General features: G+C 41.5%; 2 protein-coding genes across 3 annotated transcripts; both read left to right on the plus strand.

Moving 5' to 3' along the window:
* Window positions 1-3,307, plus strand: med4 (mediator complex subunit 4). 2 transcript variants are annotated; one of them, XM_068701980.1, is made up of 8 exons: window positions 1-18; window positions 856-947; window positions 1,124-1,190; window positions 1,841-2,011; window positions 2,265-2,322; window positions 2,418-2,504; window positions 2,579-2,710; window positions 3,038-3,307. In XM_068701980.1, the coding sequence occupies exons 2-8, from the start codon at window positions 874-876 to the stop codon at window positions 3,208-3,210; spliced, it is 762 nt and encodes a 253-aa protein (XP_068558081.1). In that variant the 5' UTR covers window positions 1-18; window positions 856-873; the 3' UTR covers window positions 3,211-3,307. The 2 variants fall into 2 exon arrangements, with proteins under 2 accessions (XP_068558081.1, XP_068558073.1); XM_068701972.1 differs by lacking the exon at window positions 1-18 and adding an exon at window positions 753-770.
* A 1,515-nt stretch (window positions 3,308-4,822) lies between these two features.
* Window positions 4,823-24,872, plus strand: sucla2 (succinate-CoA ligase ADP-forming subunit beta). The gene is made up of 11 exons (XM_068701961.1): window positions 4,823-4,940; window positions 7,163-7,352; window positions 8,418-8,517; window positions 9,245-9,407; window positions 11,473-11,601; window positions 14,774-14,912; window positions 15,915-16,076; window positions 17,398-17,540; window positions 17,683-17,803; window positions 18,979-19,067; window positions 22,042-24,872. Exons 1-11 carry the CDS (start codon window positions 4,857-4,859, stop codon window positions 22,114-22,116), a joined length of 1,395 nt encoding a protein of 464 aa, XP_068558062.1. The 5' UTR covers window positions 4,823-4,856; the 3' UTR covers window positions 22,117-24,872.

Below are 24,872 nucleotides of genomic sequence, written 5' to 3' on the forward strand. Positions count from 1 at the left end.
AGTTATAGCCAGCAGAAGGTCAGTGTTTTGGTACTCCAGTTATTGCATAAGGATTTTGTTTATTTTTTGTTTACATGGAATAAGACTACTCTTAAATACGAGCTACGAGCCTCATCATTGGACAGCTAACAAGAAACGTTTAGCCTGCAAGAGCACGTAAATTGGTCATGGTAGTTTTCGCGAGTCAGAACCTTTTACATCCTGCAAGAAGTGGCCAAGAAGGACGGTAAAATAAACTGCCACTACAATTAATGTCTGTGCCGTACACACACTGCACATGTATGATGTAACACAGGAACTAACTAAGGTTAGTGGAGTAAAAAGTACAATATTTCCCTCTGAGATGTAGTGGACTAAAAGTATAAAGTGGAAATATTTCAAGCAAAGTACAAGTACCTCAGAATTGTAGTTAAGTTGCTAGTACTAAATGGTGTACATAAAATGTAATCTCATAATTTATAAAGTAACTAGTAATTAATATTAATATTAAAGCTGTCAAATAATTGTAGTAAAGAAGTACAATACTTGCCCCTAAGATGTAGTGGAGTAGAAGTATAAAGCATTATAAAATGGAAATAATATTTATTTTATTTTATTATACTAAACTGTAAGTACTAGACATCCTGATCCACACTCCATACCAGTTTGTGGCGGTAATGCATGACTTAATTAATAACCAATAAAACTAAAACTAAAAAGAAGAAGAAGAAGAAGAAGAAGAAGCAGAACTTGAATACAGTACTTGTGGGGGGTAACTTCACCAGAAGATGGTAGTAGAATACGACACTTCCAGTTTCCATTTTTAAAAAAAAACGCTAAGAAGATTCTGCTGACGTCTTTTCCTGTCTTGCGCAGAAGCGACGCGAGCCAACCATGGCGACGGTGGTAGAGAAATCAACGAAGGAGCGGCTGCTGTCTGCGTTGGACGATTTGGAGGTTTTATCCCGGTAAAGTTAAAACTCTCGCCGTTGTAACCCGGTGTCGCTTTTATACGGTTAATTACGGTATTGTTGTTTCACTTGTAGAGAGTTTATTCGGCCCGTCAGAGCACATGAATCAGCTAGCTAACCATCACGTTAGCCGCTATTTGAATCTCCTTTACTTGTGTTTTTTTATATTCCAGAGAGTTGATAGAGATGTTGGCTCTGTCCAGGAATCAGAAGCTTCCACAGACAGGAGACGACACCCAGGTAACACAACACACTGATCAAGAGTTTCAGTCATAACAATACAATGTCCATCTGATTTCATATTGGTTTCATTCATAACAATCAAGTGGTGGAGGGAGTATTCAGTACAATACCACACTGTAGAGATACTCTGTTACCAGGAAAGGACATGCATTGAAAAATGCTGCTTGATTCAATTATGTTACTTACTTAAAAGTATGTAAATATAATCAGGAAAATGTACTTAAAGTATGCAAAGTAGACAATTGTCCTCTCACCTATTACTGTGACTTTATACATTATGTCATTAGATTAATATTACTCAAGCATTAATGCAAAGCAGGACTTTACTGCTGTAGTTGGTGGAAGTGGAGCTCATTTTGAACCATTAACTAATGATAACTTTCATCATGGATTCACCTGCTGATTATTTTCTCCATTAGTTGATTGTTTGATTTGTAAAAATAGTGATAAGTGACAACTTTACAATGTTTGTTTTGTCCAATCAACAAGCCAAACCTCAACATTATACTAATACATTCAATATTTAAAAAAAAAAAAGAAAAGCAGCAAATCTTCGAATTTGTGAAGAGGTAGTATGACTGGGACAATCTATTCAAATATAACTTGTGTGTGTGTATATTCTAGAAGTGTTTGTGTGTGGTCCTCAGATCCTGGAGCTGCTAGTGCAAAGGGACCGGGAGTTCCTGGAGCTGATGGAGACGGCTCAGCAGCAGGGGAAGGTCCACGAGGAGATGCAGCTGCTGGAGAAGGAGGTGGAGAAGAGAGACAGCGACATCCAGCAGCTCCAGAAGCAGCTGAAGGAGGCGGAGCACATCCTGGTGAGGGGTGCTTTTTTCTTTTTTCATCCAGACTTGTGTATAAGATTGAGAAATGCTGACAAATTCAAATATGGGACCTAATACCGTGACTGAAAAACAGTTCAGAAGATCTTTCTGCACCAACACCATCTCTCCTCACAGTGTCATTAGTAGTAAGACTAGAAAACATTAAAACGACTGACTTCTTGCCTATTCTTATCTAAATGGAGTCCTCCTCCTCCTCTTTTTTTTTTTTTTTTTTTTTTTTTTAAAGGCCACTGCTGTTTACCAGGCAAAAGAGAAACTCAAATCCATCGATAAAGCCAGGAAAGGTGAGTTAAAACACCTGTCCACCACTCTCTGATGATTGCTGCGCTTGTTCACTCTGGTTTTGTGTCTGATGGTTTGTTGACTTGTTGTTTTGCAGGAAGCATCTCTTCAGAGGAAATCATCAAGTATGCTCACAGGATCAGTGCCAGTAACGCTGTGTGTGCGCCGCTCAACTGGGTACCAGGTAGGAAGCACAGAATAACTGTTCCTCCTGCTCCTCCTGCTTCACTTCACCGCTAACGCACGTGTTGGTTACAGGTGATCCACGCAGACCCTATCCTACTGACCTGGAAATGCGCAGTGGAATGCTGGGTCACATGGCCAACCTGCCGACCAATGGCGTGAACGGCCATCTGCCGGGTGACGCTCTGGCTGCTGGGAGGTTGCCAGGTAAGTCCTTCCGAAGGATTAGAGTTTTATGCCTCTGTGCCGGAGACAGAGGCAGGATGTTTTCAGGCTGTCCGTCCGTCTGTACGCACCTATGTGAGGGGATTTCATTACATCTGGCACAGAAGGAACCACTGTGACCTCACAAAACACGTTTTAATAGGACAAAATTATGAAGTGATGGCATTGTGGACAGACATGTTCTAGTTCATGGTTAGAAAATGTCTGCTTGTTTGTCATGTGTAAGGATGCAGATGTTACTGCACTCTCCTAGCACTCGTTCACTCAGGTAGCACAGAATAACCTCGGTCTCTCCTCTTGTCCTCTCAGACGTCCTGACGCCTCACTACCCCTGGCAGTCCTCGGACGTCTCCGTGGGTATGCTGCCTCCTCATCACGGCAACGACTTCGGCCTGGAGCCTCCGGGTCACAACAAGGAGAACGAGGACGACGTGGAAGCCATGTCGACCGATTCCTCCAGCAGCAGCAGCGATTCCGACTGAAAGACGGACTGAGTGCGAGTGTGAGAACGGTCACCACTGAGCCACACCTGATCACATATTTACATCTTTGGTCAGACAAAAAGGACAAAAATGAAGCTTGTTAATTTAAATAACCATTCTGTTACTTTGCCTTGACATGTTCCACTTACGTCAAACCCTCGTCTACAAGTGAAAACTTCTGGTAAAACTTTGCATGTAGCGAATCTCTGGAGTCACGGAGGAGCTAATTCCTAAAATGGAAAGACTAAAAGCTGTATGTAGAAGCTCCACTCTCATTCTTCTCAGCTGAGATCTTTAGTTTAGTCACTTCCCTGCTATCCTTTAGTAAATATGGGCCATCTTTTATGTACATTTTGAGCCAGTTTGTATGAGCCATTTTTCTTTTTTGATTCTTGCATTGCAAATAAGGTTATATTTGTATTTTAACTCTTCTTTGGATTGTTCATAACTGGTCCAGTGTGGCCCAGCAGTTGAAGGTTTGAAGAAATCATTTTCATAATTAAATCTGACCTAATCGTCAGTCTGTGTGGCTTTAATCAGTCAGAGGGAGCTGTTCCTCCAGAGTAAACGGAGCTCTTACTGACGTCAAGTGAAGGCTTGTGTCACGGTTTTTGGTCAATACGTGGACATTTTACTACTTTTTTGCTGAGAGATAAATGAGAAGGTTGATACCACTCTCTTACTATTCCTTTCACAGCCTCAATTTGCACCAGTTTGACAATGTAAGTGAAAACAAATAAGAGTGGCTGATGTACTTTAATTGTATATAGTTTAAACACAAATAAGAAAGATGAACTTCTATTCTAGACTTCTATACAACGATGTAATTATTCTAATATCCTTCTAAAAACACTCAAAGAGAAACCAAACCCAAAATGTGACCTCTCTTGCTCTTTGGTGATCGGTTACCCGTGTTTGAAGTGTAACTCGTTTTGTCAGTTTTAGCGTGAATGTTCTACATGTAGTTTAACAATGTGGACTAATGCTGTTGATTTACCTCTGTGTAAATAAGATTGTACATACTCAGCCTTGTAAATAAATACTTTTTGAATAGAAACTGGGTGTGTGTTTGTTCTGTTTTTCCATTGTAATAAATGATGTGAATGTTTGTGGTAACGTGAAGGAGGGAGTGTTTCTTTACGGGTTGATAATATTCAGACTCGGTAAGACACAAGGTGCTGATAAAAAGCCCTGAAAAACATAAAATACAATAATGCTTATTCATCTACAAATATGAGTTGACTCAGTTAAATATGATTAACACTAATAATTCCCATATATTACACAGTAGTGATTGATTTCATTTAGGTGAAAGGCCAGAATGAGGCTATATTTACACAGTGTCAAGGCCATGACACTGCTGCCTTCATGCACTCTCTGTAAACTCGATAATATCATTAATCTATATTATGTATTATACTTGCAGTAAGACCAAAGACATGCTAATTATTTTATCTAGAATAAATTGCATCTAATCGTCGCCCTAAACAAATTTAAGTAACTTAAATATGTTCCACTAATGTTTACTGGAATAGATTTTTAGATGATTGAATAATTTCCGACAGCATTTGAAGGCGACACTGTCGAAATCCGTTTTAGCGGTTCACCACGCATGCGCATCAATTACTCCACTGAAGAAGGGAGACATGGCGACGTCCCTGATCTGCGGCCGTTTAACGGCTAGCCTGAGAAACTCAGGGGCCAGAAACACCATCAGCTCCGCTTCCAAGGTGAGTGTGTGTGTCCTGCATTGAAGCAGAGGTGTCCTGTTTCCCCAGCAGGTATGTGTGGAAGCGAAGCACCATCGTTAAAGACTACAGTTTACCCCAAAACGGGCAGGGTCAAATCTGACATTAGCAACATCATCATTGGGCTCCCGTTGTTTTGGCTAGCATGCTAACTAGCACGGAGTTATCGTTAGCTCGGCTGTCACAATGAATAGACCCAGGCAGAAACATCAGCTAACACACACACACAAACGTTTGTTTTATCCTGCGCTTATTCGGTCACATCTGTGTGTGTTGATCGGTGTCTTTTGGAGGTGAATGTGCGCAGTTGTAGCCCGGTGACCTCCACCAGGACAGCGGAGGAGAAGCTCTGCGCCATCGCGTCTGTCCCATTGCGCCTGTATCATTGAGTCTGTATCATTGAGTCTGTCCCATTGCGTCTGTATCATTGAGTCTGTCCCATTGCGTCTGTATCATTGCGTCTGTCCCACTGCACGTCTGTCCCATTGCATCTGTATAATTGCGTTTGTCCCACTGCACATCTGTCCCAGTTTCACTGCACGTCTGTCTCATGGCACCTGTCCCATGGCGTCTGTCCCACCGCGGCTGTCCCTTTACGGCTGTCCCATTGCGCGTCTGTCCCATTGCGTCTTCTGGAGGAAAAGTTAGCTGGACTAATCCACTCAGCCTCAGTGAGCACTGACAACAGCATTCTCTGCAGAGAAAGGCTGTCAACAAACATGGCGTCCTGCTGGAATGTCAGAGGCGGTGCCATTACAAGTCACAGCGGGTGGGAAACCCATAATTATATTGCTATTAAACTCAAGTTTGTCTCGTGTATTGTCACGCTTGAGCAAGTTGCAAACAACTCCTGAGTTTCCTCGCTCAAGGGAAGCTTGTGATGTCTGATTTGGGCCTTACTGTGGAGCTTGTGGTTGACTGAATGTCATTCAGAACGTATTCACACCACTTCCCCTGCTCTGAGCCTCCACACAATCCGGCCTGTTGAGCTCTGCTGGCTGCTCCTTCAACCTCATTAATATCAGGTGTGTTCATTTACCAATGTCCAATCAGTTGAGATCAGCACAGATGGATTTAAATCAAGGTGTAAAGACATTTCAGTGATGATCAAGAGAAATGGGACACACCATAATTCAATGTCAGCTGTCATTGTGTTTGCAAAAACGTCTAAAATGCTGTTTTTCTGCAACACAACATGAAAGGTGATTACTTTCTGAATGCACTGTTCTGTATATAAAACCAGAAATCAGGGATTTAGATTATTATTATTATTATTATTATTATTATTATTGGGTGTTACATCTTATTATAGTGTTTTTCATCCACATGACTATTGACTTTTGCATTTTTCTGTCAGCTATGTGTTAACTATCAGTGATATTCTACTTTTAAGTACTCTATATTGTATTGTGTTCCCATCATACAGCAGCCTTCGTGACTTGTGACTAGTGTTGACCGTTTCACAGTTGTATGTAAACATTCCAAATATGTCCCAGTTAATTTTCCTGTTGCGGTACAGGGGTTATAAGAAGCGAAGGGTCTTTACGTTAACCAGCTCTCGCGATAATGTTTTAAAAAAATATATATATATACCTTGCTGCAGTGTATGTGAATGACATCAAACTGAGAGACGAAACAAGAAAAGGAACCACCTAGTTTGCCCTCTGCCCAGTTTAGTCCTGACCAGATGTCTGCACTGCTAAAAAGAGTTCAAACAGCCGCATGTTGGAGTGAAATTGAGAACCAAAACTGTCATCCGACGCCATGTTGGAATACCTGCTCTTCTATCTATTTTTGCTCTGTTTTGATCATTGTGTTAGTTGATGAAGCAGATCAGCAGGCTTTTGTGTAAGCACTGAGGCAGTAGACAGTACAGTATATGCTGACTTCTGTAGTTTCCCCAGATTTTTGAGTTGAGAAGCACTTGGTTTCATATCCTTAATCAAGTTCTCCCTGCTGCGTGTGTTTTCCTGCTGACTGCTAACACTTCCCCTCTGTTATTAGAAAGTAGCTCGGGATGCTTTTGTTGTTGCTGTAGAAAGTCCAGATATCATATCAGTATTTGTTTTTTCATATCAGTATCGGGACTGAAACATTTTCTCAGCCAGCAAAAGCCATTCAATGCTTGTACATTCAGTAATGAACCCTCGATATAAAACATGAAGTTCTCATTGATACTGAAGGAGTCCACTGTTCCTGCACAGGTTCTCGGTGGTTCTTCGGGTCTGTTCGGAGCCCATGTGTCCCAGCTGCTGCTGCTGCAGCAGCAGCAGAGGAACCTCTCCCTACATGAGTACATGAGCATCGGGTTGCTGAAGGAGGCCGGAATCGCTGTGCCAGCCGGCATGGTGGCCAGCTCCTCGGAGGAGGCCTACTCTGTGGCCAAGCAGATCGGTAAGCCGCACTGAGCCTGGAAGAAAATGCTAATAATCAAATAATAATAATATCATACATATTTATCTGTACAGATGATCAAAGGAAAGGTCTTCGCTGAGCTCAAAGCATCTTATATTGAGGACGTTTCACATGCAGCCTTACAAGAACTTTAGATGAACAGTTTGTTGATCAAAGAATATTTCAACAAGATAACAAATCTGACCAGACATTTAATGTTAACTTTGGGTACAAACACTTTTCGGCAGCTTCTACAAGAGTATTGAGGTTCGACACCCCGCTCTAGTTCTTATAGACAAACCCAGAGTTTCATGACCTTTCTATGAGGGTTTTTTAAATAACTGTCTAGTATGGGGCTGGACACACACTTGGTCTAAACATAGCAACTCTCTGGCTTCAGTGGTATCAGTTGACACCCGGCTAACATAATTGCAGGACAGTAAGAGGCGGCTCTAATATCTCTGCTTTGTTTTACGGAGCTTTTTAGTGAGTTTCAGCTCATTGTTTATCTGTCAGGCCCACAGCTTTAATGTTCTCGATCACTCTTACCGCTGCCATAGCATCGTTTTCAGAGACAAAGATGTAAAAAGCTACTGTACTCTACCTGCTCAGCAGCAGACAGTATCACACGTGTATCAAATGTATCACAATTTCTTTCCAATGTGACGTCTTCAGGTGTTTTTCACACAGTCCAAACCCCAAAGACATTAAGTTTACGCTGATATAACACTTAAGACTGATGAGCCCAAAACTCTTGATGTTAATTCTTAGCATAAGTGAATTATCTGAATTGTTTGTTTCTGATAATCTGTCGGCTGATTGACTTGTTGACTCAGCACTGTGGTGGGTGGGATGTTGGGGGGGGGGGGATTTGGGCTGCATCATCAGAGTCATCTATCATAGACCTCTTTTGTTTTGTCACAGTTAATAGGACTGTGTTTTATTGATGTGTGTGTGTGTGTGTGTGTGTGTGTGTGTGTGTGTGTGTGTGTGTGTGTGTGTGTGTGTGTGTGTGTGTGTGTGTGTGTGTGTGTGTGTGTGTGTGTGTGTGTGTGTGTGTTTCAGCTTCAAAGGACCTGGTGGTGAAAGCTCAGGTGCTGGCTGGCGGCAGAGGAAAGGGGACATTTGAGGGCGGACTGAAGGGAGGAGTGAGGATCGTCTACTCGTAAGTAATCCAGCCTCTCGTCATCAGACACAAATCCAGCGCCAACAAACATAAATAATGCTGCATCGACGGTATTAGTGCAGCTCCCCGAGAGTGGCCGTTCGGAACGGGCCGACTGCTCGGGTGCTTGCATCGTTCTCAAGAACCGCTCATTAACTCCAGGGAGGTGAGTTCGGTTGTAACGATGAAATATCCAGCAGTGAAAGTAAACTGAAGTCTATGAGCCACGGCCTGTAAAGGCCCACTTTGGACATTTGAACGCGTCCTCACTTCACCAACTTCGATGCTGCACATCATTGGGTCCTCAGCAGTTCACCCACATTGGGAACCTGAGGCTTTTTGCTTTTTATGAACCATTATCCACAAAAATCCACATTTTTTTCTGAGCTTCCTGTAGAGACATTTTAAACCTCTGTTTTTCAAGACACCCACCACAAATATTAAGTTATAGCTGAAGTGCTGCAGGCGTCTTTAGAAGGTTGCATTAGTTTTAAGGGGCAACACTGTCTTTTGGAAATGGTAAAATGTCACCAGTGTGGCAGGAACAACCTGCAGAGAAGCTGCAGCAACATGAAGGGGAAGATTATCTTCAGGATGCATGTAGGGAACAAAAGACAGTCACCATCAGCTTCATGTGATATTATTAGATTTAACTTATTAGATGTGATGATAAGGCCATTTACATGACATCTCTTCTGACACTCGTGGTGTTCTTCCTCCTGTCCAGGCCAGAGGAGGCCCGTGACATTTCATCCCAGATGATTGGTCGAAAGCTGTACACCAAGCAGACCGGGGAGGCGGGTCGTATCTGCAACCAGGTGTTCATCTGCGAACGCAGGTACCCACGCAGAGAGTACTACTTTGCCATCACCATGGAGAGGTCCTACCAGGTGAGGGAACACACACACACAAGGTACTGATTGTTGCTGTAGCCAAAGGCCTAATTTAAAATGTCTCTTGCTCAAATGGCTCTATTAGTGGACAACAATATACACAAGGCAGAAAATCAATAAAGATCAAAAGGAGAGTGATTTCAGAGTTATTTAAAAAAAGAGAAGAAACAAGTCATCCCTGTTTGCTGGTTGTGCTGTATTACACCACTAGATGGCAGCACAGTACTGAAGATGGTGACACAGATTACGATGGTCTCAGGTCACGGGTTAATGTATGTTAAATGAGCTATTTTTTAGAGACAGACCGTCACCGTCAGAGGTTTGATCCCTTTATTTTATTGATAGGATAGGAAAGGCTTTAAATGTCATTTAACCAGTTAGAAAACCAGCATCATCTTTCACCAGCGATCTGCATTTCATATCGCAATGATGGTTTAGGGAGGACACTAGATTGTACCCTTGCCTCATGACCCAGATTTTCCATCTGACCACTGGGTTTGCCTGCTGCCCTGCTGTCAGTCCACCTCCCAAAAGCTTAGAATTAGGGGCGGTATTCCCTGAACAACCCTAACGCTGAAAGTAAATGTGGGAATTATGAGAAAATCATAAAAATAAAGGGCTTGTCAGTCTTGACTTTAAGAGTAATTCCCAAACATTTTAGTGCTAAAAGTAGCTCCTAAGTCTGGGAGAGGTTGGCGGTCAAGTCCAAAGAGACAAAAAAAAATAAGATTTTAAAGCCATTGCTCAACTACTTGGTCAGAAGAATATCAATAGTACAGTTTAGGAAGAGTCTGAGTAGTAAGATAAGATACTAAATGTGTCTCAAGATGTTTGTAGGAGCTGGTATAGTATCCTTGCTTGTCTTCATTTTGGAGAAGGTAATACAGAGACATTACGTACATACACAATGACATGATTATCATACATCATACATAGATAATGATACTCATCAGAGACGTGTCCTTTTGCTCTTAGTCTTCACTCCTACAGCAGAGAAAAGACAAAAGAAGCTATTTCACAGGTGGGAGTCTGTGGAAGAAAACCTTTCATTAAAGGGGCAGTGTTTGAAGTGAAGTGCCTCCCCCTTAAGATCTGTAGACGGGGAGACTTCTAGTAACCACAGACCTTAAGATCCAGCAATCTATCCAGCATCCCCACAACGTTTAGTTCACTTTTATCTACATTTCAGAGAGACGTGCTGCTTTACAAGTAAGCCTCAATGTGCAGAAGAAGTGTGAGTATAAAGGGCCAGAATAGGATGCGTCTCCAAATGTAGATTTCTGCAGGTGGATCCTAGATCTGTGAAAATAGAACATAACTATGGGACAACAAGCAAATAGTTGGCGGACATTATTTTTGTTGATTGAGGGTATTTCAACCTACAGAGAATTATCAGAAAATGACAATAACTGACAAAGAACTTCTAGCAACTGGATTGAAAAATACTATTTAGATATATTAACTTTTTTGAGCCAGTGTAGCTTGTCCTTTGTCCTACTTGTCCTCATCTTGTAATGGGAAATAGAGCTGAAACGCTGAGTTGGTTAATCAATACATCAAAAAATTGATGCAGAAATACAGAAATTAATCGGCAACTATTTAGACAATCGGCAACAGACAACAGCCCTAAAAGTAACTTGAAGTTAATAAAAGACTCCACTTTTTGCTGGTTAGTTGCTCGCCCTCTCTCATTTTATGTCATTAAACCACTTTCTTTAGTATGTGGATGGAAATAGTTTGAGATCATTCATCAGCAGCAGAGACTGTAGACAAAAAGCTGCGATCAAGTCGGACAGTTTCCAGCAGCCTTCAAAGAATGTACAGGAAGTCACAGAAGCAGTTGCATCCTGTTGGATCCGATCTGTAGGCTACATGTAGTTTGTGATGACGTTCGGATAGTTTGTAATTCTTTGTAGATGTGAAAATGTGTGCGTGTCTGGCATTGGATTCCATCCTCTTTTTTTTTTTTTTTTCTAAAATCTTTTAATTTAACAAATTTCCTAATTGAAATGCAGAAACTCAGAGTGTCAAACTCCTCATCACCCCCTCTTGTTTCCCACAGGGCCCCGTGTTAATTGGCAGCTCGCAGGGGGGGGTGAACATCGAAGATGTTGCGGCCGAAAGTCCAGATGCCATTGTGAAGGAGCCCATCGACATTGTGGAGGGCATTAAGATGGAGCAGGCTGTCAAGGTACAATCAATAGTAGATGGAGCAAGTCACAAAACACACGGGAGACGGTCCAACTGTGTGGTTTGGGCTGCAGGAGAAATCGAAAAAGAGAAGGAAGGGATGCTGTTTGTGTTCATGCTGCATTGTGGGAGACGATGTCTAAATCACAAGAGGCTATATGTTATTTCTCAGAAGGAAACTGTTTTATTTAACAAGATGCAGGTCCAATCTTTTCTCACAATTCAAGTCTCAGGTTGGAGAGAATCTCTTCTCCGCAGACTTCATTCCTCCCGGTTGCAGATGTTATTTTGGGAGTAACTGCATTCTAATCAATTTCCAGGTCTTTATAGAAAACAACCCGAAGGATATGACGGAAACAGTTATTGTTTTATTTACAAAGATTACAGTTTTTGTAAACTGTTGAGTGTTTTTTTTTTTTTTCACAGAACAAAATAATGTCTATTGGACAAACTTCAGTGTGGAACCAACTGCCATCTGAATTATTAAGAGCTGACGTACACGTGAGATACAGCGAACGTCAATGAAGTCTCTAAAGCTGCACTAATGAATGTTGTCATATTGATAAAGCGTCAGCTGACTGATGTGAGAGACGTTGCTTGTAGTGATGAACACAGAGACTTATCACCCATCTGCAGCTCCGATGAGCATTCCAGCCTCTTTTGGCTCGGAGATTTGGTTTTATGGCACGTTTTACTCAGCGCTCTCATAGCGTCGTTTTCAGAATAAAAGCTGTAAAAAGCCACTTTACACTACCTGCTCAGCAGCAAACAGACACAGTTAGACACTAGCTGGTGAACATTATGGAGCATTTAGCAAATACAGAGAAAACAAGTTTAGATATTTCCCTCAGGAGTTTTTAGAGACCAAAAACGGAGCTAAAAAGAGTGGACTTGCATTCCTCAGGCGGACATAAACGCTCTTCATGCTGGATGTGGAAACTGTTTGCTAACATGTTAGCCAAACACCCTTTTTAAAAGGCTGTAATATATCAGAGTTGTGCTGCTTGCTTGTTTCCACTGCATCTAAGTGGTTAAAATAAATCGGTTAATAAATTTTAAGGTCATTTTCAAAGTTCACCAGTTTATTAACCAGTGACAGATCACTGTCCCGACCTTTTACTGCTTCACAAAGTTTCATTTCTCTGTCTTCTGGACATTGTTTGTGTGAAACAACAATCATAACAATAAGTCATGTAACATACACATAACCCAAACAAACGACTCATGCATGGATACAGCATTTGTAGAAACGTAAGCAACGAATCAAACACTGTGAAATTGACATTTTCTGTTTTGATCGTTTTTTGTGAACAGACACGTTTATCTTTTCTGACGTCTTTTCAGAAGCTGATTTAAGAGTTTATTTTTTAGAAATCTTGAATCTATTTTCTCTGAATTTGATTTCTCCACTCCCTTCATTTTCTTTGTCTTAGTCCAGTTCTCGTCTCTCACTGTCTCCTCTCAGTTTGCGTATAATCTTGAGTTTTTGTGATTTTGGGCTCTGGATATTGAATGTTGGTTGTCACAGTGAGAGCAGAGACTCAATGTATTTGACAAAGGGGAGAGGTGCTGATTGCAAGGCTCTCCAAGTAGACGGAGGCTTATCGATGTTCTTTCACTCCTTTCATTTATTTTTGTCCATCGAGACCACGTCTGTATAACTGCACGACATTCATTGAAAAATCTGCAGGTGTTACAGTGAAGTGTCTTTAAAAAAAGTTTGTGGAATAACATTCCAGACATAAAAGTAAATCATGATATACTTCCATTAAAGTACTGAAGGAAGAAAAGATAATCCGGTAAGTGTCTGATTAGTCATCAGTCAGTTACTCATACCCATATGATGTAACTTTGTTGCAAAAGCATTGATGCAGAATAGACTAAAAAACTCAATGAATATGAGCAGGTTAGATGTTAAAAGACAGTTTATTGGGAATTCCTTTATTCAAGGCCAGCTTTATTTATTTGGAACATTTCATAGTCTTTCATACATCACAATGTGCCTTGCTTTACATGAAGATTAAGAAGAAATGAAAGGGAAAGAACAAGAAAAAAGTAATATTAACAAGAATAATACTATTATTATTGTTATTATCATTGTCATAATGTAATGTTAGTGTCTCGCCCTCCAATACACTAAAACGTCTGAGTTTTCTCTTCATCACTTAATGTTTCAAATCCGCAGGTGGACTAGCTAATGTGTTCTCATGGTAGTTAGATAGACCCTCTGACTCTGCCCTCTGAAAGCAGCTTTCACTCTATATGTGGGAAATAAACGTCACCTGTACTTATAAATAACAGAACAGGGAACACATGTGCAGAACAGTGAGGTGATTATCACTGCTGTACACAGTACTACAGGCCTGGCTTTACTGTAGAGTATGAGCACCGTGGTTTAATCGTCCACCATTTCAACCTTTTTTCTAGATTGCAGAATACATAACTGACCATGAACTCATCAGAAACTACGAATCTTACCGTTCTCTTAAATTTTTTTAAACAAAAAGAACACAAAGCTGTTCCACCTTCATGTTGTATTCAGTACCAACAAAGATCAGAAAGTGACACATCACATATGCAGATATTTCTGTGTGTCTGCAGCCTAACATTAACGAATGGCAGCTCTCAACATGGTTTTTATTTGCTCAGCTGGTTGAGAAGACATTTACATGATTAAAAAAAACATCTTTTTAAATGTGTGTATTTTTTGCCATCAGTGTTTGACTGAAGAGACGAGTTTAACTAACGGAACATTGAGTGTATTATTTTGTTCAGTCTTCAAAGCTGAGATATAAAATGCTGATACTGTGTGTAATGCTGAATTACATGGAAATGTTCTGAGAAATGACACACACACACACACACACACACACACACACACACACACACACACACACGAGCCATCTGCCGTACTGTATAATCATCTGTTTGATGTGACAGTATTTTAAATGAATAGTATCTACTCTTATCTTGTTTGTTTAATCTGTAAACAAACTGAAAACATGTTGAAGCTCACCGATTAACACACGTTGGCATGAAGACTGGAAACCTGACTCTGTCAGGCTAGTTGTTGTTTCCAGTCTTCATGCTATGCTAAGCTAACCTGCTGCATCTTCAGAATGCGTGAACGCGATACTAAACTATTAATAATGAAATCTTTTGTGTTGCTGCAGGTAGCTCAGAAGATGGGCTTCCCGCCGGCGCTGGTGGACGAGGCGGCGGAGAACATGATCAAACTGTACAATCTGTTCATCAAGTACGACGCGTCCATGGTGGAGATCAACCCCATGGTGGAGGACGCATCTGGAATCGGTACACACACACACACACACACACACACACACACACACACACACACACACACACACACACACACACACACACACACACACACACACACACACACACACACACACACACCTCTCTAGGAACCAATGAGCTTGGAGCTGAAAGCCTCAGACAGGAAGTCAGACAATATTGAGAGATGGACTAACACATGGGTGATTTTGGTCTTTTTCGTGGGATTTGAAGAAAAGAAAGACAAATGGAACAAAAGCTCCGTACTTAACCTTTAAGTTAAGTCGTGGCTTGAATTCTGTCTCTCTTGGATCAATAAGTTAGGCGCCATTTAGCATCTAAAAATCTATGGGTCGATCTCATTTTTTGCACAAACTTAACTTATTGTTTTAAATGAAACACACACACACACACACACACACACACACACACACACACACACACACACACACACACACACACAGACACACAGACAGAGAGAGAGATTTCAGTTTGAGGTGTGTTGAGTGCAGGTTAATGACTCTGTAAACCCACATTGATGAGCTCCTCAGGCGTGAGTCAGAGCTCCTTAAACACTCGTATGAAGAGGAGAACACAGACCTTTGTGCTAAATGACAACTAATAACCATCGAGCGCTGGAAACATTAGACACTCAAAAACTTCTATTATGATAAACTAAATATCTTTTGGACCAAAATTTCTTTCTTTTTTTTCAAACAAATGTATCAAAATGTATGTAAAATGATGGACCGATCCATTGGATATGAAACGATCACTAGTTGCAGGTCTTCAAAGGTTCCTCTGGCCACAAGCTAAAGAGATGTACTGATATTATGCTTAATATATGTAATGGATCTCCAACTAATGACTCCTTTTTATTGTGTATTTATCTGTCGATTATTATTATGATTGTTTGCTCGTTCTGGTTTTAAGACCGAAATGGAACAAAACAAAACACCACTGCAGATGTCGTCTGTGATGTCAGTAGAGCAACGTGTTGTGTTTGTTTGTCACCAGTGATGTGCATGGACGCCAAGATCAACTTCGACTCCAACGCAGAGTACCGCCAGAAGATGGTGTTCGACATGCAGGACTGGACCCAGGAGGATCCTCGGGACAGGCAGGCTGCCAAGGCCGACCTCAACTACATCGGCCTGGATGGAACCATCGGTTGTCTGGGTCAGTGCACCGCACAAAGCCCCAAAGACATCTACAAAGTAACAAACAAGGACTATAACTTCAAAATCAGACGTCAAACGTGGGGAAAATATCTGTGGTTGAAAGAAAACATTCGTGACAATTTTCTTTATTGGAAAACTGAAACATTTTGACTCATGCAAGAACATTCTCCTAACCCGAATCACTTGATGAATTCCTCATGTTCGTGATACGAGGAGTTGTGCCCGTATAAGGCTGCCTGTTCGGCTCCATTTGTGGGCGTGTTTCATTCACAAAAATGTTACCAAAGAGTAAAGAAGAATTTCAAGTCTGCTGTCAGAAATCGTCAGACTAAAATAGAGAAAAGTTGTCAGTGGTGATAAAAGAGGACTCAAAGCAGTTAGAAAATATGAATATAGCTGCCAGCGACGTGACATCAGAGCGGCACCGTGCTGTGACAGATATAAGGAGAGACTGGTTTGACGTGAAGTTGTTGGTGGCGTTTAACTGTCTGGTGTCGTCACGGAGGATGATCCCAGACAGAGACCTGCATGAACAGTTGTCAAACCTCCCAGTAAGCCGTGACATATGGTGAACAGAATATTCATTTTGCGTGAAGTTTATTTAAGGTCTTTATTTTTACATTAGTTGATTGACTTGTGAGGATTACTCGTACGACAAGTCTGGACCTTTCGTATGTGTGACTGACACATTCTCTTACATTGCTCAAACGTCCCTCTTAGGACATAGCGTGCGTACTAGTGACTCCTGCCTGAGGCCCAAAGTTATTGTCTTCTATTTATAAGTGGGGCTTTTTTGTCAAACTGTAAGATAAGAATTAACAAAAAACAATGTACCAAATATGATGATAACCAGCTGATTCAGGCATATTTCAATGGATTTTCCGATAAAAATCCAATCCGTTCTTTAATGTGTTTTGTCACCTCAGCCAGCTGGTGTTGCAGCGCTGCTCTCCTTTACGACAGCCGGGCTCCACAGTGGAGCATTTCACCCCATATGCAGATAACTGTTCACACATTTTTTACAAAAACGAACATTCAGGTAGCGGCTTCTCTATTTATAGCCGGCGCTGATCACCATTTTAAAATGACAAACTTCAGTTAAGGAGTCCCATTTTCCCATCCAAACTTCTATTCATACCTTATCAGTGTGTCAACTTATAGTTTTGCATCAGGACCTTCTACATCTCTTAGTTTAATATGTCAACAATGGAAGATGGACTAAACAAACACTTAACTTTCCTGCTAGCTTGTACTGCAGTCAGTGATTTTCCAGTTTAACATTTTACTTTGAAATGACCAAAGAGCGCTGTTCCTTCTAGTTAACGGAGCGGGTCTGGCCATGGCCACCATGGACATCATCAAGCTCCACGGCGGCACACCGGCCAACTTCCTGGATGTAGGAGGAGGAGCCACAGCTCATCAGGTGACCGAGGCCTTCAAACTCATCACCTCTGACAGGAAGGTAAGAACACACCGCCTGCTGATCCCACAGACTGTTTAATTCTTTATGTAATGCTGGAATTATGTTTGCTACACCATGACATCATTCACTTTAGTAAATTATTTACTTTAGTTTATGCTAATGTTATGGCGGTGTTGCTCAGGTTCAGGCCATCCTGGTCAACATCTTTGGAGGCATCATGAGGTGCGACGTCATCGCTCAGGGCATCATCATAGCTGTAAGCGAACTGGAGCTCAAGATCCCCATCGTAGTGCGGTTACAAGGTAGAACACACACACACACACACACACACACACACACACACACACACACACACACACGTAAGATTTCCAAGAAAATATGAGATTCACAAATTTGTCTTTTTTTTGCTTTTGAAAATACATTTAAACACACTTTTTCTGAAAGCTTTTTTTGTACTCAACCGAACTGAGCAATCAGCCTCTTTACACTCCAGTAAACTAAACACACACACACACACACACACACACACACACACACACACACACACACACACACACACACACACACACACACTGACGGACCTCACCACCTCCAGTCAGACGGGTTAACCGGCAGCAGCTGGCAGCTCAGAGGAACTTGTGTCTGTTTGATGCCTCCCACTTCAAAGTCTGGCTCCTGGACACATGCAGAGAACGATTGAACCCGACTGAACTGTGGATTGTTATGCATTTATATGCATATGTGCATTTATACTCTGTATTGTCGAGTCCTTTTTGTCTCTACATCATTCAGATGACATTAGAAATATTTGCGAGCGCACAGATTTGGTGCACCGTCAGGTCGTCCTGCCTTTCTGTTTGGAGTGAAACTCTAACACTCTGCATAAACGGATGTACTCAGTGACACTTAATTAGTCTTTCCTGCCAGTAGTCATCCAAAAAAAAAAAAAAACAGGGAAAGAAATTGGACAAGTTTTAAAATCTCTGCTTTAATAAAACCCTGAAATATAATAAGCACAACTCTTTTCTTACCTTTTTTAAATCCCCTGAAGTCATAAGTGACTGACAGCGGTTGTGACACACGACTGAACCCCACAGTGAGAAAAAACCGTCTGCGACCGTATGTCAGCTGGCAAGACGCTACGTTGGCCAATCAACTACATGCAGGCATACATTGCCTCCTGGCTAGACTGGCTTCATTAACTCCCAGAATTGCTGACTTAAAGTCAGTATATATTTTTTTATAATACATATTAATGCATATTTAATTAAAAAAAAAAAAAGTAAGAGTGTCATGAATTTGCTAGCATGACACACAATGGCCTGCCTCACGGCGACACAGCTGCACACTTTAAAGTTTATTTGATGGGCAAAGTGTCGGGGAAATGATTGGGCCGCTTTATTTCTGCTCTTCTCTGAGATGATATTTTCAAAAACTCACATTCGATAAAATCTTGAATTTTGTCTTCTTTTTGAAGGGACGAGAGTGGACGATGCCAAAGCTCTGATTGCTGCCAGTCCGCTGAAAATCCTGGCCTGTGACGACCTGGACGAGGCTGCCAAAATGGTACACACACACACACACACACACACACACACACACACACACACACACACACACACACACACACACACACACACTAATGCACTCTCTTCCTCGTGCTGTGAAAAAAGCTTTGAGTTGATTTATCGTGACAACACACACTTAAGCACACACCACCATGTATTGTAGGTAGGTAGATGAATAAACATGCACCTGTCTGTAACACCTCCAGGTGTGTGTGATTCTGAGGAGAAATGTCACTTTAGCTTTATAACACATGAGCTCACCAAAGCACAGGAAGCAGCAACCTGTGAAAACAGGTGAGAAAAGGGTTAGAAGCAGGTGAGTGAGTGAATCCGAGAGAAATCTGGAAGCTCAAGAACAAACTACGGAAATTACATAATGGCCATAACTCAGACACATCATGTGATTGATGGTAATATTTGGTGATATATGTTTTACTAACTGCTCACCAGGCTAGAGGATTAGTGTAGCAGATAAATCTATATTTATCAGTGTAGTGAGGTACGTAAGCTGCCTCCCACTGATGAATGTTAAATTCATCTTTCACTTTTTAACCTTTCTCTTCATCATCCTTTATTCATGTCTCTGCCCTCTTTTCTTTTTTGTTTTTTTGTTTCTTGTCGGTACCGGCTACAATCACGAGTACTGAAACTAAAAAGCTATTAAAAGAAGCAGTTCTTTTTTTTCCTGCTATGGTGATATCTTTTTGAAAGTTGTATGGTCAAAAAGCATATATACTTTTATATTAGTGGATGTTTTTTTCTAAAGCTCTGGGCCATTAGGTTCCATCTTTTTCATTATGGTAAATTAAATAAATTTGTGATTGTCAGGTAAATGTAATATCCCCCCAAAATCACAGGTCACACCTTCACCAATCTGCTGTTAAAGGGAGTGTGTACGTTTCACTGACGTGTGTTAATACGGTTGTCATTGTACTCATACATTCAAAACTACCAGTCTTTTTTTCATCTTTTAGGTGACTTGTTGAGCCTAATTTTGTTCGTTTTCTACCGGCACATACAGTTGTGGTCAAAAGTTTACATACACTTGTAAAGAACATAATGTCATGGCTCTCTTGAGTTTCCCCGTTATTTCTACAACTCTGATTTTTCTCTGATAGAGTGATTGGAACAGATACTTCTTTGTCACAAAAAAACATTCATGAAGTTTGGTTCTTTCATGACTTTATTATGGGTTAACAGAAAAAGTGATCAAATCTGCTGGGTCAAAAATATACATACAGCAGTGCTAATATTTGGTTACATGTCCCTTGGTCATTTTCACTTCAATTAGGCGCTTTTGGTAGCCATCCACAAGCTTCTCGTTGAATCTTTGACCACTCCTCTTGACAGAATTGGTGCAGTTCAGTTAAATTTGATGGCTTTCTGACATGGACTTGTTTCTTCAGCATTGTCCACATGTTCTCAATGGGATTTAAGTCAGGACTTTGGGAAGGCCATTCTAAAACCCTAATTCTAGCCTGATTTAGCCATTCCATTACCACTTTTGATGTGTGTTTGGGGTCATTGTCCTGTTGGAACACCTAACTGCGCCCAAGACCCAACCTTCGGGCTGATGATTTTAGGTTATCTTGAAGAATTTGAAGGTAATCCTCCTTCTTCATTATCCCATTTACTCTCTGTAAAGCACCAGTTCCATTGGCAGCAAAACAGCCCCACAGCATAATACTACCACCACCGTGCTTGACGGTAGGCATGGTGTTCTTGGGGTTAAAGGCCTCACCTTTTCTCCTCCAAACATATTGCTGGGCATTGTGGCCAAACAGCTCGATTTTTGTTTCGTCTGACCACAGAACTTTCCTCCTGAAGGTCTTATCTGTGTCCATGTGATCAGCAGCAAACTTCAGTCGAGCCTTAAGGTGCCGCTTTTGGAGCAAGGGCTTCCTTCTTGCACGGCAGCCTCTCAGTCCATGGAGATGCAAAACACGCTTGACTGTGGACACTGACACCTGTGTTCCAGCAGCTTCTAATTCTTGGCAGATCTGCTTTTTGGTGGTTCTCGGTTGACTCTTCACCCTCCTGACCAATTTTCTCTCAGCAGCAGGTGATAGCTTGCGTTTTCTTCCTGATCGTGGCAGTGACAAAACAGTGCCATGCACTTTATACTTACAAACAATTGTTTGCACTGTTGCTCTTGGGACCCGCAGCTGCTTTGAAATGGCTCCAAGTGACTTTCCTGACTTGTTCAAGTCAATGATTCGCTTTTTCAGATCCATGCTGAGCTCCTTTGACTTTCCCATTGTAGCGTTTGTGGGCGCTTGTATCCAATGAGCCCTATTTAAATGGCCTCAGAGAAGTCACCAGCTGTAGTCACTCATAATCACTCACAAGAAGTTAAGAGGCCATGCTATGAAGCTCATTTCATTGACACAACTTTCTAAGTCACCAAAATTGCTAATTCATGTTGCTGTATGTATATTTTTGACCCAGCAGATTTTGTCACTTTTTCTGTTAACCCATAATAAAGTCATGAAAGAACCAAACTTCATGAATGTTTTTTGTGACAAAGAAGTATCTGTTCCAATCACTCTATCAGAGAAAAATCAGAGTTGTAGAAATAACTGGAAACTCAAGAGAGCCATGACATTATGTTCTTTACAAGTGTATGTAAACTTTTGACCACAACTGTACATTCTTAACGGCTGATAAAATGGCAATTGTGCTCATACTCAACTCAAGCTTTTTTTGAGCCCAGGTTATTTATTAATACATTTTCAAATCATACAGAAACTAAAGGAAACTATTGGCTTCCTTGAACAGCTAATCTGATATATTAAAAACTTCTAAAACACAGCGGCACAGTCTTCAAACTCTTCAGCCGTGATGTGACGTATATATGATTTGTAGTAAATGGGCCAAAACATGCAAAACAACAAGTATGTTCCCTTTAACGTGAGGATCTGCTGGAAGAAGAATATTCCTTTGACTTCACTTGACTGTCTCTCTGCTCACAGGTTGTAAAGCTTTCTGAAATCGTCTCCCTGGCTAAGGAAGCTCAAGTGGACATCACCTTCCAGCTGCCCATCTAAGAAAGAAACCTCCATGACTTCCCCACCCAAGCACTTCCTCCATCACACCCCCAGCCGCCCACCACTCCACCCCAACAGACAGACAGCAAGACGAGCCTCTCTCACCTGAGAGGAGATCAAAGACGCATCGTTTTCTCTCTCTTGTGCTGTGGCATGATGGCATGACTCTGTACAGGTGTCCAACAGGTAGACCGCAACAGGTACAGGTGTCCAACAGGTAGACCGCAACTGGTTTCACTTAGAAAGAAAGCAGCCTCCTTTTTAGTCACACTGGCATCTCCTCTTCCTGTCTCAACCCTTTGTCCTCTATGTTTCCTCAGACCTACAAACTTGAGTCGATACGCACAAACCTCCACTTTCAACTCCTTCACACACAATAAACTGTTCTGTTTACTTCAGTTCTTGATGGGACATGTTCCTTCGCCCTTTATTAGAAGAATATAAGCATTGCAGCTGAAGCCTGACTGGCATTCTTTAGTGTTTTCAGTTCAGTTAAAATGAATAGACTGCTGATTGTTGTTATATCAAGTGGGTGCACTTGGTTCACTGAAAAGGCATCAGGACAAGGATTGTAATCCCACTACTTTCATTAACACTCAAGTAGTTTTGTATGAGTGCCTTTTCAGTGTTTTGTCTCAAAGTAGGAATGTAACAGAATAAAACACATTTGTTCCCTCTGTGCAGAACACTGAAGTATTTCATCAAACACATAAATCAGTGCTGAAAAGCCAAACCACAATACTGAGCTGTGTCAAAAACAATGAATAACACGGCAGCGCTGATTTAATAATAGTGTTCAGACGCCTCCACGCTGTTACCTCCTAGAGACGGAAGTGTTCATCAGTTCATCAGCCGGTTCTTACTGGGCAAATAGCACACGTTTCCTTTTTCACCCAAAAATTTGGGGGACACATTTTCAAGCATCAGGAGAATTGTGTTAAAAGCTCAGTTCACCAAAACCGTATCATCTACCTCTAGTTGTATCTGTCCATGCTGATGGCTTTGGATTGATTTTGTCCAGCTTTTGAGATGCCTCCATCCCAATATGATGGAGGTGAATGGAGTTTTTGCTGAAACTTATTTTCTAACAAAAATATCAGCAGGTTGAGGCATAAATCCCCACAGCCCAGACAAATGAATCCCAAACTATGTGCATTGATATTTGTGAGAGATGTGTTTCCTCATGAAGTGAGAGTGATGAAGATGTTGCTCTCCTGCTTGTTTGGTTCTTTGGTCAGTAATGATAAATGTTAAAAACCACTCAGGAGTGAACCTTCTCATTATGAGCTGAAGACAACCGTTGTGGCAGATTTTATCAGCTGTAATTTGAGTTAAGTCACCAAAAGACAAAATTTAACTCCCAGCTCGGTCGCTAAATCTTTTGAGTGTGAGGACGTTTAAAAATGTCAAAACTCAACAGATGCGAAAACTGTATTCAAGCGTCGATAAACAGCTTCTCAACTCCAGCTCAGGTTTTGAGTGTTTGCTGGTTCAGCCTGTCGACACCAAACCTCTCGGCATGAAGTCCTGATGGATAAAGACTGCAGGGTCAGCTTGGCTCACGCGGTTTACCCTCGGCTTTGAACGGGCCACATTTGTCAGTCTAAAATATTAGCTGTGGCAGCTGTGGACCGGGGCGTATTGATCGCCGCAGAGATCTGGGGGCGAGTATTGACGAACGGTCCTGGAGTTTCTGTTTCTGCCGTGTGTGTGTGTGTGTGTGTGTGTGTGTGTGTGTGTGTGTGTGCGTGTGTGCGTGTGTGTGGTCATGTTGAACAGAGGTGATACATCTCAGATTTTTAAATGAGTCAACTGAATTATTCAGTGTTCCTGTTGTGGAGCCGAACTTTCCCAGAGAAAAGCCCCGAGGGGAGGAACTTAAAAGTTGAGTCGAGCGAACGTTAAATCGGCACGGTGTGGTTTCCTGAGTCCACTTTGTCTCTCGCTCCGTTAAATGAGCAAAAGGACACTCGTCTGTCTCTTTCTTCCCTGATGATCATTTGCAAGCTGCTGTAGCGTGAGCTCACGTGCATCTTCTCACTGCCATCGCAAAAAAATGTGGAGATCTGTTGACCCCGTCCTGCTTAAGTGAAGCATGCGTTATTATGTCAGCTAATGAGGGCGCACTGGACGTCTGAGGTGCAGGCGGATGTTAATGAGTCGCATCTGTTTCTCCACTCGAAGCCTAAACCGGATAAGATCGTTAAACGGCCTCAACGGCAGGTTTACTGTCATGTTGGATGCAGCCATTGTAGAAGTCCCTCATTTAAAAGAACTACTGCAGCAAGAGTTTATTTTGTTTTTTAAGGGTTTTCTCTTCCTTTGCATGTCAAAAGTTACAAAAAATGGAGACACTGGAGATTTGTGTTTCTGTGTATTTATTTTGTCTTACTGAATCCCGTTCATTGACTTGCTTCAGCGTTGAACAGGGACTTCTGCAATGCTTCCACTGTGTGTTCAGTCTGCCATCATGCCACGCAACGGTAGCCATATTCTTTCTTTGTTTCTGTATGTAATGTCAGACCTTAGGCCGGCGGTGACCTCTCACAAGAACGATTAAATGACTGTAGTGATTTCTTTCCTCCTCCTCCTCCTCCTCCTCCTCCAGCGCTCCGAACACAAAGCAACGTTGTGAGTTGTACGTCATTTGTTATATCTTGTAAATAACCAAACTGATGTTCTCTCGCTGTAAAATATTTATGCTCCTTCAATGGGCTGCTACAAAGGAAGAAAAAAATAAATACTGAGAACACCAA

This window comes from Cebidichthys violaceus, unplaced genomic scaffold (genome assembly GCF_023349555.1).
Source record: "Cebidichthys violaceus isolate CVI_PGR_0920_01 unplaced genomic scaffold, fCebVio1.0.p SCAF_11, whole genome shotgun sequence".
NCBI classification, from domain to species: Eukaryota; Metazoa; Chordata; class Actinopteri; order Perciformes; family Stichaeidae; genus Cebidichthys; species Cebidichthys violaceus.

Bases quoted from the DNA above. Each gene is read 5' to 3' on its own strand.
- med4 (XM_068701972.1), top strand. The intron at 2,012-2,264 runs GTGAGGGGTGCT...TTTTTTTTAAAG, and splicing joins AGGAGGCGGAGCACATCCTG to GCCACTGCTGTTTACCAGGC. The intron at 2,505-2,578 runs GTAGGAAGCACA...TGTTGGTTACAG, and splicing joins GCCGCTCAACTGGGTACCAG to GTGATCCACGCAGACCCTAT.
- sucla2 (XM_068701961.1), top strand. From the start codon at position 4,857: ATGGCGACGTCCCTGATCTGCGGCCGTTTAACGGCTAGCCTGAGAAAC. The intron at 14,913-15,914 runs GTACACACACAC...GTTTGTCACCAG, and splicing joins GGAGGACGCATCTGGAATCG to TGATGTGCATGGACGCCAAG. The intron at 17,804-18,978 runs GTAGAACACACA...TTCTTTTTGAAG, and splicing joins CATCGTAGTGCGGTTACAAG to GGACGAGAGTGGACGATGCC.